The sequence below is a fragment of the Eulemur rufifrons genome, chromosome 3 (genome assembly GCF_041146395.1).
Source record: "Eulemur rufifrons isolate Redbay chromosome 3, OSU_ERuf_1, whole genome shotgun sequence".
Lineage (NCBI taxonomy): Eukaryota > Metazoa > Chordata > Mammalia > Primates > Lemuridae > Eulemur > Eulemur rufifrons.
The window spans coordinates 95,988,705-96,004,027 of NC_090985.1; the positions used below are offsets into that span (position 1 = coordinate 95,988,705).

General features: G+C 45.3%; 1 protein-coding gene across 1 annotated transcript; it reads left to right on the forward strand.

The window, feature by feature from the left end:
- The first annotated feature begins 3,574 nt into the window (after positions 1-3,574).
- Positions 3,575-9,337, forward strand: PENK (proenkephalin). The gene is made up of 4 exons (XM_069466489.1): positions 3,575-3,646; positions 3,730-3,786; positions 4,229-4,369; positions 8,355-9,337. Exons 3-4 carry the CDS (start codon positions 4,232-4,234, stop codon positions 9,018-9,020), a joined length of 804 nt encoding a protein of 267 aa, XP_069322590.1. The 5' UTR covers positions 3,575-3,646; positions 3,730-3,786; positions 4,229-4,231; the 3' UTR covers positions 9,021-9,337.
- Positions 9,338-15,323: the final 5,986 nt, after the last annotated feature.

A 15,323-nucleotide genomic window follows, 5' to 3' on the forward strand; every position in this document is an offset into this window, starting at 1 on the left:
TCCTTAGTTTACCTTTCCTTTCTACCTCCCTGTACACACGTTGACATATCTTCTATTTTTTAAACTCAATTATAGGCAACTTTGTATCAGGTTACTTTTTCTTCCAAGAGTTTTTATTCTGTTTCCTGGATTTTTGGAAATGGGAACATACCAGCATTCACTTTCCTTAAAATGGGGACTTATGACACCATGAAAACATCTTGCTCTAACTGATTCCACTTACAGCTGCTCTGTTCCCGTGTTTTGAGTCAGTCTGAAAAAGAAACCCTTAACAGTGATACTTCATGGTAACATGCCCAGCTCACAGAATCACATTTTGCAAAGTGTATACTTTAGATTATAACTGAAAACAGGCAAGATTCTCTGCCTCTGGCTTGACTCCAAACATCTGAAATGTCAGAACACGGTGCTTTTACTCTGAAACATTTTGCAATCTCCAGAGTGCAGAACTTCCTTGTCGCCACTACTGCTACTTTGGAGAGAGAAGGGCAGAAAACAAAACAGCTTTCTGTAATGAAATATACGTACTTTGGAGGAGAGGAACAGGTATATGAAAGATTGAAAGACATAAATTAATTTCGGCATATTACATTCTAAAAATGATGGAAGAGGACTTTTTAAAATCCCACCTTTTAAGCTCACAGAACATCTAAGAACTGAGTAAAACAACATTCATCCTTAGGGCTTTAAAATTCACATTTCTTGGTCTCTGAGCTGAATCTCTTTGGGCTAATGCTTGGGATCCTACTATCAGAAAAAGATAAGATCCTAATTCTGATCTGAGATTAAACTCTCTGGATTAAATCCTCTAAGACAGATCCCTTTCCCTTTCTTCAGTCTGACTTCTGGAGTAGTTTGGTTTTTTTTCCCCAGAACATAACTGCAAAATCTATTAGTTCCTGATAAATATTTAAAAGATCATTTAAAAATGAATTTCTTACAACACTTTGCAACCATTCAAATATAAAGAAATGAGTACAGAAATGTATGACATTTATCTTCCCGGATAGATGGGGGAGGGTGATGGGAAGAGACTGTCACTGATTTGAGGTATGCAAACAAGGTGTCGACCTCCCCTTTCTTCATTCATTCGATCACCCAGTGAACAAATATTGAGTACTGACTTCATCCCAAGCATCTGGGCGGCTCGGCTAGTTGGGGACTAAGTTCCCTTGCGCTACGCCTGGGGGCGCCCTCTCTTTCCCTTTCTTTTCCCCTCCCCTTGACATTTAAGGAGCCACAGAGAAAAATGCAGAGGAACCAAGAGACACCAACTCAGAGCAAACATACAATAGTTCCAACAGAAACAATCTAGGCCTGAGGTAGGTGCCAGGGAACAAGCCTCCCTAAAGAGGCTAGGAAACCTGGTTCTGCCACTGCCTGCGCAGGTCACCTAGATGTTCTGAGCCTCGGTTTTTGCCATCTGTAGAATGGTTGATTGGGATGAATTATCCTTAAGGCCCCTTCCAAACTTAAGCGTCTACTTTTCCAAGATCCTAAGAAGACCTTCCGTGTCCAGCACCGTGTACCCTAAGGAAGCATCACGTGGTATGGTGATTCCACACACATACACACGCACACACACACACACACACCCTCAGCCTCCTGGTTTAAAGTTCTCAGTGGTTCCAGGTATGCAAGCGCTCGGATATAGCAAGTTTCCTTCACTACTTTCGCACTGAGTTCTGCAGGGTAGGTGGCTTCCTTTACAAAGCCTGCGCAACGACAGGGGACTAGCTTCTTTAAGTAAAGACGGACGAAATCTCTCATTTGCGTTGGGGAGAGGGTAAGGAGCTGAAGAGGACACCGTCAGCCCCCTGATGGGAAGAGCCTAAAAGGTCAAAGCGGAAAACTCCTGCTTTCCTGGTTTGAGGGCAGTGCTGTCTCCTTACGGCTATGTCCGGCGTTCTCCCGCCCCGCGCCAGCGTTCTGCTTTCCCGCCGCGGCTACGGGGCTGCCCCGGCCGGGAAGACAGGGGTGTGCGGATGCAGCTCCGGGGCTACTCCCGTGCGGTGTCCGAAGCCCGCCTGTTAAGAGCTGCGGAGAATCTAGAAGACCCCAGTGCCCAGAACGCCCAACCTACGCAGGAGAGTGCTGCCCTCTAGCGACTAAAATAGGAGAAGTTGAGCGGCTGGATCTTTGCGGGAACAGTGCGGCTGCTTGTCCCCACGACGGTTGATGGCTTGTCCTTTGAGAAGGGTGCAAATGGCTGTGAAAGCCCCGGGACTCTTTATGTATGGGCTCTGGAACTGTATGTGGTTTCTCCCTAGCTCCAGGAAAGATAGAAATACAGGTGGGGATAAATAGACAATAGACGTAAGGTAGATGATGGACAGACAGACAGAAAGGTAGATGGATGACAAATGGTTAAAAACACGCTTGGAGGGCTTGCTATATGCCAGGCACAAGGCTAAGTGATTTCATCCAGTATTTCATTTGAGTCTCTCCGGAGCCCTATGAATGACGTATTACCTTTGTCCCTATTTTCCAAATGGGAAAACTGAGGCCTCAAACAATGTTAAATAGCTTGCCACTTAGCAATCTTTTGCAGAGCCAGGAAGTGAGAAAGCGGGTCTCAATCGACAGCCCCAGCTTCTCAGTCCCCTCTCTGTGGACAGAATGTTCCAATCCCTGGCGCCCTGGGGACCGCGTCCCTCACTGCTTTCTCATCACCACACTCCTGGAACGCTGACATCACACCCGCCCCAGCACCTGCTCTCACTCATCAAACACCCCCAGGACACCCTGGACAGCGAGCTCTAGGCTGCGGGTCCCGGGCTTGGGAGCCCCCCTAGGGAGCTGTATAAATATGGGTCCCCTCCCACAGCGTCCGAACGGCGGCGCGCAGTCCCAGGTGGAAAGCTTTTCAAAACCTGAGGTTTTGCCTGCTTCTACGCTTGGCCAGGGTATCCCTAACTGGAAAAGGAAAAACTCCGTCCCCAGATTTTCAGATTCTCAGAAAGTTCCAATCATTCATTCCTGTAACCATTAATTGAGCGCCTACTGCGCGCCTGAAGTTGTTAGACGCTGCAGCAAGGAACTTGAAGTCAAGTGCAGGGGGCGGGGGAGGGAGGGAAGACTGGTGGATAAATGACGACCATGCGGGATAGCTGTGCTCGGTGCCCACGATGACCCACCAAGGGGCCCCGGTAGGAGGAGGGAAAAGGTCTGATTCATCCGCTCGGAGGGTCTCCAACACATCCCAGAAATCTAAGCCAGTCCATTTGCCCTTCCGAACGCCCCCACCTCGGTTCGCTCCCTGGAGTCAGTGCAATTTCGGTGACTTTATGCGGGGAAACTTGATCCTATTCCACTGTCCCCAAACTTCCTAACTGCCTTAGGTTTGTCACCCAGCAGTGAGGTGAGCCACCAAGCGTCTCCATTCCCCCCCCCCCAACCCCCATCGTCGGCGGGGGAGCGGCGCGCGGATGCGCGGGACCCACCCCTCCCGCGAAGGCGTCCGCGCGGGGCTGGCGTAGGGCCTGCGTCAGCTGCAGCCCGCCGGCGATTGGGGCGCGCGCGCCTCCTTCGGTTTGGGGCTAATTATAAAGTGGCTCCAGCCGCCGTTAGCCCCGGACGGCGAGGCAGGCGCTCAGAGCCCCGCAGCCTGGCCCGCAGCCCCGCGGCGACGCTGAGGACCGCGACGGTGAGGCCCGCGCCTGCCAGCGCAACCCGCCCCGCTTCTCCCCGACGCCGGCCCGCCTCACACTTGCCTTCTCTTCCTTCTAGAGTCGTGTCTGGGACCCGGTTTTTCTAACCAGCCTGCTCCAGCCGAACAGCGTCAACGTGAGTGAATTTTCCCAAAACTCGCCTTTGCTGCGCGGGTTTGGGGACATCCATCTGCTCTCTTTTACTCCGCAATGTCATGGGTTCCCCAACTTTCTCCCGGTTCCTCTTTGTGACCCGGGTCAGTGTCGTGCCTCCCCAGGCGCCCACTCTCTAGCGCTTGGTCTCGGGTGTTCCCTCCAGAATGCTGCCCCGGGCAGTGGACACCGAGGAAGAGAGCCGAGTGCCCCAGGCAGCCAACTCCGTAGCTTCGAGGAGATCTGGGCCGTCCTCAGGTCTCCCTAAAAGGTGTTGGCTGGGCGGGTGGGGACCCAGAAAGGAACGTCCCTAAGGGCTCCTGCTCGACAATCCCCATCTGGGCTTGTCGCGGCAGAGTCCCTCCAAGGGACCCGTTCTGCGCCTGGGCAGGCTCGGAGCGCGCGTCCTTCTTTCTCTCCTCCAGTCCATGGCGCGGTTCTTGAGATTTTGCACTTGGCTGCTGGTGCTCGGACCCGGGCTCCTGGCGACCGTGCGGGCGGAATGCAGCCAGGACTGCGGGACGTGCAGCTACCGCCTGGTGCGCCCGGCAGACATCGACTTCCTGGTGAGTGTTGCGCGGTGAGCGAGCGAGCGAGTCGCTGCTCCAGTCTCCGGACAGCCCGCCGCCCGCCGTGAGGCGCATCTCGCGGTCACACACGGTGGGAGCCGCAGTGGCACAAATACTTGGTGACCCGGGTGTCCCGGCTGGTCTTGGAACGCTGACGGCGGTCCCGCCCTGGCTGTTAGCTTCGGGGACCCACGACTATCTAGGGACCGGTAAAGGCGGCGGTTTATCCTCGTAAATCACGTTTGTTTTAAACCTGGGGATTCAGGAACCCCGAAATGTGCTGTCTTCAGCACCTCGGATAGCACTGGGTTCTCTCCTAGGCTGTGGGAAGGAAGACGTTCAGTCACCCCAACTCCTATCATATCCCGACTAAGGCCCCCTCCACACGCAGCCGTCCTCACATCCTTCCTACAAATAGTGTCATTTTTGTTGTTGTTAGTGACTTGCGTCGCCTTTCTTTGAATTTCTTTTCCGTAGCTCTCTTAACCTGAGGTTCCTTATGCCCTTACCCTCACCTGTGGGTAGGAGAGAGCAAAGAGATGGGAAGGGGATAAAGGCAGAGGAAGGGGCAACCGCAGGAGACAGGAAAGAAAGAGCTCATAATTGTCTTACAAGCAAGTGACGCAGGAACTCAACTTGTCTTGTTTTTACTGCACTTTCGTAATATCAACTGAAAACATTTTAATTTGGCTATGAGACTGGCACAGGAGAGGTGACCAGTGTCCAAAGAGGTGGCAACAGTCCAAAGATAAACTATACTAGGAGGACCCTGGGGGCGGGGGTGGGGGGGGAAGCTGTGGACAAAAGAAGCCTCATTCTAATCATAGTCCATGGGCTCTTGAATCACCTCTGGTGCTCTAGGGAGGCAGAATCTCCCACCTTGAAACTCAGGGAGTTTCCTTTTAACTAGCTCCACTAACGATTTTTTGCACTGCCTTTGAAATTTGCTGAAATTCTGTGATGACTTAAAAAGCTCAGTGGAGAGTAATCTAAGCAGATTTAGGCTCACTTGAACAGTTGAAGAAATGCTATGTTATGTAGATGCTTGAAAAGGACAGAAAATTAGGGAAAGAATTCCAAAGTCTGTGGTATATATGGCAGGTTAGATGTTTGTTTGTTTCATTTGAGTATTTGAATTACCTGATCTATTTCATTTGAGACATGTTGACTTGGACTTACAGAGAAGACTCATAGTAGGGTTGCGTATTTAAACTATGAGAAAAATGTTCCATCGTCAATAGGGAACACAATCCCCTTCATCCACCTTTCTTCCTTCTCCTGTAGTCATGAGCTTTTAAGCCATGATTAAAAATTGAGCGAGTGCTGCAAACATAAAGATAGATCTTGTGAGTAAAGAATTTTACTCACAGATGGAGAGAGAGAAATCCAAACATGCCATTTGCAGGACCCCACTTTCTGGTCCCATAATTCCCCCTGCCCAGTCACATGGATTTTGAGGTTTCCCTGCTTGACGTGTCCGGCCCTCAGCCCCCTCCCCTATCATCTCTGTCATCTACATAAATGATATGTGGATTCTAGTAGAATTTTTCAAATCACACAGTCTGACCTCAAAGAACTATCAGATTTACCCAAATTATGTGAGTCAGTGAATTAATATAACTGACATTTAACAATGCCTGTTCAATTTTTTTCCATGTTTCATTTTCTTACTTCACCAAGCTCCCAAAATGCTACTCATCTTCCTTCGGCATTGTTGATGCACTTGAGCTCACCGGGTGGCAGCTAGTCTTTCCCTGGGTATCACCCAAAATCCCGACTTCTCTTCTTTCTCTCACCCTCCTCTCATCATTTAACAGGAGTAGGGGATGGGGGAGATGGAGACTAACTGCTCTTTCCAGAATTTTCCTCAGTGCTTTTTATGCTCTTGTTGTAGCTTTTTATTATTTTTTTAATCCCCATGAAGGTACTGCACATGTAGTATTAGCAACTTGAAAAATAAAATAAAAATATAGTTTTGCAGAAAGGCATTCTGAGTAATAACTAACTGATTTGTTTTGTGTTGGGGCTTATCTTTAGGGATGTTATTTTCTCAGTGACAAAAGGTTTAGTTAATGACTATGTTGCTAGAATGACATGTTGCTGGAAGTTGCTGGAAGTTTATCTCAGATGCAACAGACATATGAGAAATGAGGTTGCCTAGCCAAAACTATGTAGTAAAATCAATGTAACAAATATTTATTGTGCTTGTACCATGTGAAAGACACTTAGGCTTGGTACTGCGGTGCGTGCAAAGATGAGCAGGCGTGCCATAGCTCAAGTACAAATAGCACTTATCATCTAATAGGATCTTGCCCATAGCACACAGAGTGAGATAAATACCACAAAAGACGCATACATGGCTATGGGAGCCATAAACTAACATCATTGCTTTAGTATGAGTGTGTTTTTCTGATTATTTGTCACTACTGGTTTTTGAAGAAATCCCACATTGTATACATTTTAAAATCTTTTGGTATTAGTATACAAAATATTGAACATTAATTTTTAGCAACAAGATCATTTAAATACAATTTTAGAATGGAAATATTATTACCCCTGGAACATCTTAAGCTTTTAATGATGTTTGGTTTCTTCATCAGATATCAGGAATAAACTAAACCATTTTAATTGTATCATCTTTAGATTTTCATATACCCCTGTATTTAATTTACTCCGATACAATGCTTAAATAATCATTAAGAACTGGTTAAATATGTACCCCAAGGATTTGTTGCATTAATAAAATGCTTTCTTTCACTGAGAAAATAATGTGTGTTTTTAACATCAATTAATATACCAGTATATTTTTAAATACCAAGAAAGGGCCTGGCTTTTCTGCTTGTAACCCTGGGATCTATAACTAGATTTCAGACGACTATAAAAACCTCTGAAATGCTAAGAAATATCATATGTATTTTCTAAATGTTCATGTAATATTGGTGCTATTTTTATCATACCCAAGTGATCTGTTGAATAGAAAAAAAAATCTTAAGATCATTAGAATATATAGACTTACAATGATTTGAATTTAATTACCGTTTAATAAAAAGGAAAGAATTTTATGCTGAACATTTCTATTTTATCAAATAACATGATTTCCCATGGAAAAGACTTTTTCTGTACACTAGTGTCTAAATGTTAAGAAAATAAGCATGAATAATTTGTGCATTTGCATATTTATAATTTCATATCTGATCTCATCATTACAGACATTTGGTTCAGGTGATAAAATCTGTTTTAATCAACAAGGAAAAAGGAAAAAATAAAACATGTCTACTTTCAACGAATATATCAGAATTCAAATAATTCATAAGATTTAAATTGAGTTTTTAAACTTATTTTGAAATTTTTATTTGAAGATTGTGTTTGCAGGAATATTAGATACTATTTTAGGTAAAATATTAACACAAGAAAGCAAGCACATCTTATGTTATTAATATTGATTCTATCTGTAAGACAAGAAGATAAAAGGAATTTTGAGGAAATGTCCCTGATTAGGTAAACAAAAATTTCTCCCTTTTGGATAGAAAAAACTCAAACAAAATGACATCAGCAGTGGAAAATTATCCAGGCAAATTAGATTGTAAAGGCAGACAATCTAAGTTAAAATAGGGTTGAAAAAATCTTTTAAGATATTGATAATTCATGTAACCAAAACATTTGCACCCCCATAATATTCTGAAATTTAAAAAAATAATAAAATAGAATATTGAAATGGTGCAATAGTATCTACAGTGGGTTTAAAATCCAAATGTGGATTTCTAATTTGATTCAGTTAATTCCCCCCCTACTTTTCCCCTTCCAGTTTTCATTTGTTTCATTTGCCTGTTCAGTGTGATGAGAAGTTGTGATAAGAAAATAGAGATGACCTAATTATTAGACGGGAGTTTCTATATCAAAGCAAGCATATTTTGGTCCACAAAAGTTCATTCACTTAATCAGAGAAGCCTCTTTTTCTCATTACATCAAATTGTTTTCCCAGGCTTGCGTGATGGAGTGTGAAGGAAAACTTCCTTCTCTCAAAATTTGGGAAACCTGCAAGGAGCTCCTGCAGCTGTCCAAGCCCGAGTTTCCTCAGGATGGCACGAGCACCCTCCGCGAGAGCAGCAAACAGGAAGAGAGCCATTTGCTGGCCAAAAGGTACGGGGGCTTCATGAAGCGGTATGGAGGCTTCATGAAGAAGATGGACGAGCTTTATCCCATGGAGCCGGAGAAAGAGGCCAACGGAGGGGAAATCCTTGCCAAGCGGTACGGGGGCTTCATGAAGAAGGACGTGGAGGAGGACGACTCCCTGGCCAACTCCTCAGACCTGCTGAAGGAGCTTCTGGAAACGGGGGACAACCGGGAGAGGAGCCACCATCAGGACGGCGGTGATAATGATGAAGAGGTGAGCAAGAGATACGGGGGCTTCATGAGAGGCTTAAAGAGAAGCCCCCAACTGGAAGACGAAGCCAAAGAGCTGCAGAAGCGATATGGGGGCTTCATGAGAAGAGTGGGCCGCCCGGAGTGGTGGATGGACTACCAGAAAAGGTATGGAGGCTTCCTGAAGCGCTTTGCGGAGTCTCTGCCCTCCGACGAAGAAGGCGAAAGTTATTCCAAAGAAGTTCCTGAAATGGAAAAGAGATATGGAGGATTTATGAGATTTTAATACCCTTTCCCATCAGTGGCCCCAGGCCCAAGAAGCCTCCCTCTAACCTCCAGTGAGACCCCGCCTCCTTGATGGTGTTTTGCTGCCGTGTGTTGCTTGTATTGCACAGTTACTTCATTGTCTGAGTGACTAGACAACCCCAAAGCTGCCACTTCAGGTTCTGTGTTTCTTAGAGTCTTTAAGCTCAGTGTTGGTCTATTGCAGCTATCTTGTTTTGGGGCTAAAATAGTTTTTGTTATCCTGTCCCTTATTTTTGACAAAGCATCAGTAAATGCTTACTTGTATATAGACATAATAAACCTATTACCCCAACTGCATAATATCCTTGTCCATCTCTTTTTCTCCAAGGCCCTCATTCACCGTTAGATTTCCACCATCAATCCTAGGCTCAGGGATGGTAGAACCATCTGCTTTTGACAGAATAATCGATCGCTGGCCTCCTTCTCTTCCAGCTGTGGCTACAAAAACTTTTTCTTATTTAATTCCTCATATATGAAATCTTAGATGAGTAAACACATTGGAGTAAAAAGTAAAATGTATTTTTATTCTCATTTCTAGAAATCAGATACATGAAGAAAAACCAAAGCCTAATAAAGGAAATAGTTATTCCCTCATATAAAAAAAAAAAAAAAAAAAAAAACACCTTTGTTGACATCAGATGTGTATGTCGCTTTTCTTCAGTAAAGTATTTTAAAAGTTGGTAAGAAATTGAAGATAATTTAGCCCCATTTTACAAATGAAGAGAGTGAAGCCCAGAAAGATGAAGTACTTGGCCCAAGTTTGCCCAGCAGTTGGAAGATATAAATGGGGACTACATCTTGTTCCCCATTGTACATCCCTACACTATGACTATAGCAGATTCTCCAATACCTGATGAATATATTAATGAATGAATGAATTTGATAACCAGATAATCAGGAAAGGTATTGCAAGTGTTTTGTAAGGCAAACTCCCAACACACAAGGCACTTACGATGGGACAACATTCACATGTAAGAAATGTAACTTTTCTTCATTTTTCTAATTGAAATTACCTACAGCTCAAGCCCTATCCACTAAGTCATTTTTCCAGGACCCCCACCAATCCTTTCCCTTGTGTTCTTAAAAATTAGAATTTAGCAATTCAGGAAAGCGGGGTCTGTGTGCTCCCTTCTGATGATGCAGGTCCACCGTCTTCCACAGTCATGCCTCTACATCCAGCCCTGCCAGGGCTCCCCGGACAGCCACGTGGCCATGCTCTGGTAGAAGATCTTCCCCCTCCTGATCAGTGCCAGGGGTCACAGGTCCCCACCCTTGCAGGGCCCGACTGCCATCTACCTTCCTGACCCTTGGTAAACTAACTTTTGCTTCCAGGCAGAGCCCTGGGAGCCCTCCTCCTCCTGAACTAGAGATGGGAGTGATGGAAGCGAAGCAGCTTAGAAAGGAGAGGATAAACAGCGCTGGCCCTAGGAATCCCTGTCGGAAGCAACAGGAGTCGGGGCGCTGCAGCCCACGGACAGAGTAGGTCTCCATTCAGCCTCAGCCAATTGCTTCCCTTGGAAGTGCCAGCCCAGTATTTTCGGGCTTTTCCAAAGAAACCAGAAACCTAAATTCATAAGATAATATCCTACATTTTTAAATTCTGGCAATTGATTCCATTTAAAACTGTGGGTCAGACAAAACACATGTTAAGATTAGATTTGGGAGAGAGGTACGGGCTAGTGTTTTGAGGAAAAAAGTCACTTAATTCTCTCCTCTGGAGCAAAGGATTCCCAAACCTTGGAAACAGAAGTTCAGCCTAACCCTTGAGACAGGTAAAGGGAAAATGCCTTTGTTTCTGATAAGATAATAATACGATTATTAGCTTACAGTAATACAGTATGTAAACACACGTGTCTTATACCGTATGTTTGAGAAAATTACACTAGGTTACCATTAGATGAATACATGTTTCAAAGCAAGCACAATTCTTTACCTAGGAGCTCTTTCTTTTCTATTTTGGGGTAGCTGTGCAGAACAGGCTAAAACACTCCAGGCCCGAGGGTGGGGGGTTAACAGCCACTACCCTGCCGCCCCATTTCAGCCCCCGAGCAGAGGGACGACCCGCACAGTCGCCGCAGAGCATTATAGGGCTGCACGCCCGCAGGGAGCATCCACTCACGCGGGACCCTCGGCCCCAGACGGTCCTTAACCGTGAGTGTGGGGGTTGTCCACACAACAGGACTTGAGGGGTGCGGTGTAGGCCTCCCTCGCTCTCCAAATATCTCTGGTGCTATCCAGCCTTCAATCTGAAATTCTGTCATTAGAGTTTTGCTTCTTTAACTCTTAAAGTCTTTGATGTTTTCAAGAGCATCCTATTTAAATTCTGAGAAGCATCTGCCTCAGGTCTCCTGGGATGCTATTCTAAACTCAGATGACCAGGCTCTGACCTTGGCCCTCAGTGTATGCTCAGCACTGAGTTCTGTAAACAGAAGGACTAGGGTTGGGACTAGCCTAGGACCAGGGCTGAGGGTGGGATCAACCCGAACCGCTGCTGGCTGGTGAGCGTCTGGGAGAAGGCTGCGTGGCCAGGGCGGCATGGAAACCCGCACCACCTGCAGAGGGCGCTGCAGCTCCACGCGGTGCCTCTCCCAGGGCTCGGGCTCCCTCATTCCCACGCGGCTGGGCCTGCCAGGTCTCACCTCCAAGCAGGAGCTCTGGTCTGGGTTCCTTCTGAGAGTTCATTTGTGAGCTCTGGAGTCAGGCTGCCTGCACGGAGATCCCAGCCTGCTGTGTGAACTGAAGCTCTCCCTGCCTTACTCCCCTCCTGTGTCTCCCTAGGTTGTTGTAGTGAGTAAACGTGTGTTAAGGTGCGCAAAGTCTTTAAGCCACAACAGAAATACCCAGCACTTGCAAGGTTGGCTGCTGCTCTTGGTCAGCCTCCCGGTTTTTCCAGTTGGTTCTTGGGCTCTCCCCACCGGTCCCACTTCACCCTGGGACTCTAGGGGGTGAGATGCTATCTGTCAGCCTCAGTCACGATCACCAGGTAGGGGGCTTGTTTCCTAAGGGTTGTGTCCCAGGAGGCAGAAACTACTTGCAGAACCTCTTCATACTCTCTTCTTCACTCTCTCGAGTTTTAATTACAAACCTGTGAAATCTGTGTCATCAGAAAGTTATCCACATGGCATTACACATTTGTCCAAACCCATAGAAGGTGAAACACCAAGAGTGAACCCCAATGTAAATGATGGAGTCCAGGTGACAATGATATGTCAATGCAAGTTCACCAACTGCAGCAAATAGACAGTTCCAAATGGCGAGGATGGGGGGGTGGGGGAAGGGAGTACACGGGAAATGGAGTAAAATCTCAATTTTGCTGTGAACCTAAAACTGCCCTAAAAATAACATCTTTTAAAAAAAAGAAGTTATGCAAAAATAAAAGGCATAAAGATTCTGAGCCTTGAGCTACTATACAAGGGTTTCTTAGGAGAAGACAGGGGAAGGGTGTAAACTTTTTAATACTTGCATTTATGTGTTTGTTTTTCTTCTTCTCCTGAAATGTACAGAAGCATCCCCACATAAATCAGTTCATTCATTCAGTAAGTGCATGAAGCCAGCTGTATTTGACACATCCGACGGAAGAGGATTCCAGATGAAGGGAAGAGCAAGTGCAATGCCCGGAAATGGGGACATGGCGTGTTAATGGAGGAGCATCAAGCCTTGGGAGGCCTCCTGGAGCCTGGGAAAGGAAGGGGTTTGGGGTTTTCTTCTCAAGGTGATAGAAAACGATTTGAGGCTGAGAGCAGGGAGTTGGCCGGATATGCTGAAATGTTTAAACCTTGCCTTCTGCCATGGAGAACAAGTTACCTCTCACTTCATTCCCCTGGGGGAAGAATGTACTACATATCCGTCCATTTTGCATCTATGAAAGCATCTCAGTTTACCTTTAAACAATTACATAAAACTTTCAGTGTTTTGTAATACAAATGAAACGAATAAGTTTTCTTTATCGATTCCTACACCAAAAATCAGAACTTACAATGCTCACCCATTGCCTTGAGAATGAAAAATGCAAACAAAACAAAACACGCGACAATATAACCGACCATGAAGGTGTGTCTCCGCAAGGAAGGAATGTAAACATCATTCCTGCAGAGGGAGCCTGGCAAAAGCTTAGACACACCCATCCATGTCTTGTGCTTACACTTTTTCTCTTTTTTTGATCAAGTATAACATACACACAGAATTTCACACATCATAAGTGCATTCACTGGACCTCTGTGAAGCAAACATACCATGAACCACTATCCAGGTCAAGAGAGAGAATTTCACCAGCACCTCAAAAACCTGACCCATGACCCCTCCAGATTCCTATTCTTCTTCTCCCTCCAGGTAACCATGCTCCTGACTTCAAAAAATCAGATTAGTCTGCCTATTTTTAAATTTTATATAGATGGAAACATACTTTTTTTATCCATTTGCCTCAATATTTTATTTGTGAGATTCCCCCACGCTGTTGCATATAGCTGTGGTTTAGTATTTTTACTTCCATATAGTATTCCACGGTATGAAAATCCTGCAGTTCCATTTCATTGTCGGTGGATGCTTACATTGTTCCCATGTTTAGGCTATTGCAAATAATGCTACTATAAAAATCCTTGACTGGGTCTCTTAGCACACATAACACAGTTCTCCTGGCATATAAGTAGGAGTAGATTGGCCAGATCATAGGGTATGCATATATTCAAATATAGTTTACAGTGTCAGAGAGCTTTTAAAGAGTTTGCACTAATGTGGACTCCTACCTATAGTGTAAGCCCTACCAATACTTTTTTATCGCTCTTTTCGAATTTCAGTCCTTTTGTTTTTAATTTGCATCATTTGATATGTTTATTAACCATCTGCATATCCTTAGCTATTCTTTTGCTTTTCAAATGTATTTTTCAGAGAACACATCTGAACTATGTTCTGCTCTATGGTGAATTGCCTTATACCCATGAAATGCATGAGTTTTTTAAACTATAAAATACCTTCAGGAGTAATTTTTTATCTCCTTGTTAGAATCTACACAAACCTATCCATCACCCTGACTATAGACTTACTCCATGACATTGCTGCCTAAGCATTCCCTGCCTAGCAAAATACTAGAGATGCTTTCTGCTGTTTCTTCCACTTTTTTGTGTGTTTGGAATATCTAGGTGGAGTGTGGTGTTTAGAGCAGCCCTCTCCCAGCAGGAGTCTCCTGGCCTCCCTGAAGGCTCCCTGGGATCAGCAGAATTGGGCAGGTCCTCCCAGGACCTTCCTCAATCAGGCAAGCAGGACAGACTATTTCTGAGGGGATTCACAGTTTTTTTGTTTGTTTGTTTGTTTGTTTTATTTCATCTTATTATGGGGGATACAGAATTGCAGGTTACATACGTTGCTCCTGTACCACCTTTCCCCCCAAGTCAGAGCTCCAGGCGTGTCTGTTCCCCAGGTAGTGCACGTTGCATCCATCATGTAGGTATATATTCCTCCCTTCCCCACCCCCCCTTCCCGAGTCAGCACCTTCAAGCGTTACCAATCCCCAAACGGTGCGCAATGCACTCATTGTGTAGGCATACCCCCATCCCCTCCCCCACCCCCCACCTCAGTCTGATATCCAATTGGTGTCGTTCCCAGATGTGTATTTAGGTGATGATCAGGGAAACCAATTTTCTGGTGAGTACATGTGATGCTTGTTTTTCCATTCTTGGGATACTTCACTTAATATAATGGGTTCCAACTCTCTCCAGGAGAACCATAGAGATGTCGTAGCTTCATCATTCCTTATAGCTGAGTAATATTCCATGGTATACATATACCACAGCTTACTAATCCAATCATGTATTGATGGGCATTTGGGTTGTTTCCACATCTTTGCTATTGTGAATTGTGCTGCTATAAACATTCGGGTACATGTGTCTTTGTTACAGAATGACCTTTTTTCCTTTGGGTATATGCCCAGTAATGGGATTGCTGGGTCAAATGGCAGGTCTACTTGAATCTGTTTAAGATACCTCCATAATGCTTTCCACAGGGGTTGCAGTTTTTGATGACTGAGACATTTCAAGGAGCCATTTCATCCCAGGCCTGCCATGAAGCACCCTCTTCCCTTAGCCACACCAGGTTCAAGCCTGGAAGAAGAACTCCAGGACCTCTAGAAGACTCTCCACCTGCAGTCATTTTGATAGTAGTCAAGAAAGAAAATTAGAAGGGAGAGGGAGTTGCAGACATGAACTGAAAAAGCCAACTTTGCAGAATTCCTCCTTCAATGTATCAATCAGGTAGAAGGCCGGATCTCCCATGTATCCAAAAAGGGCCAGGA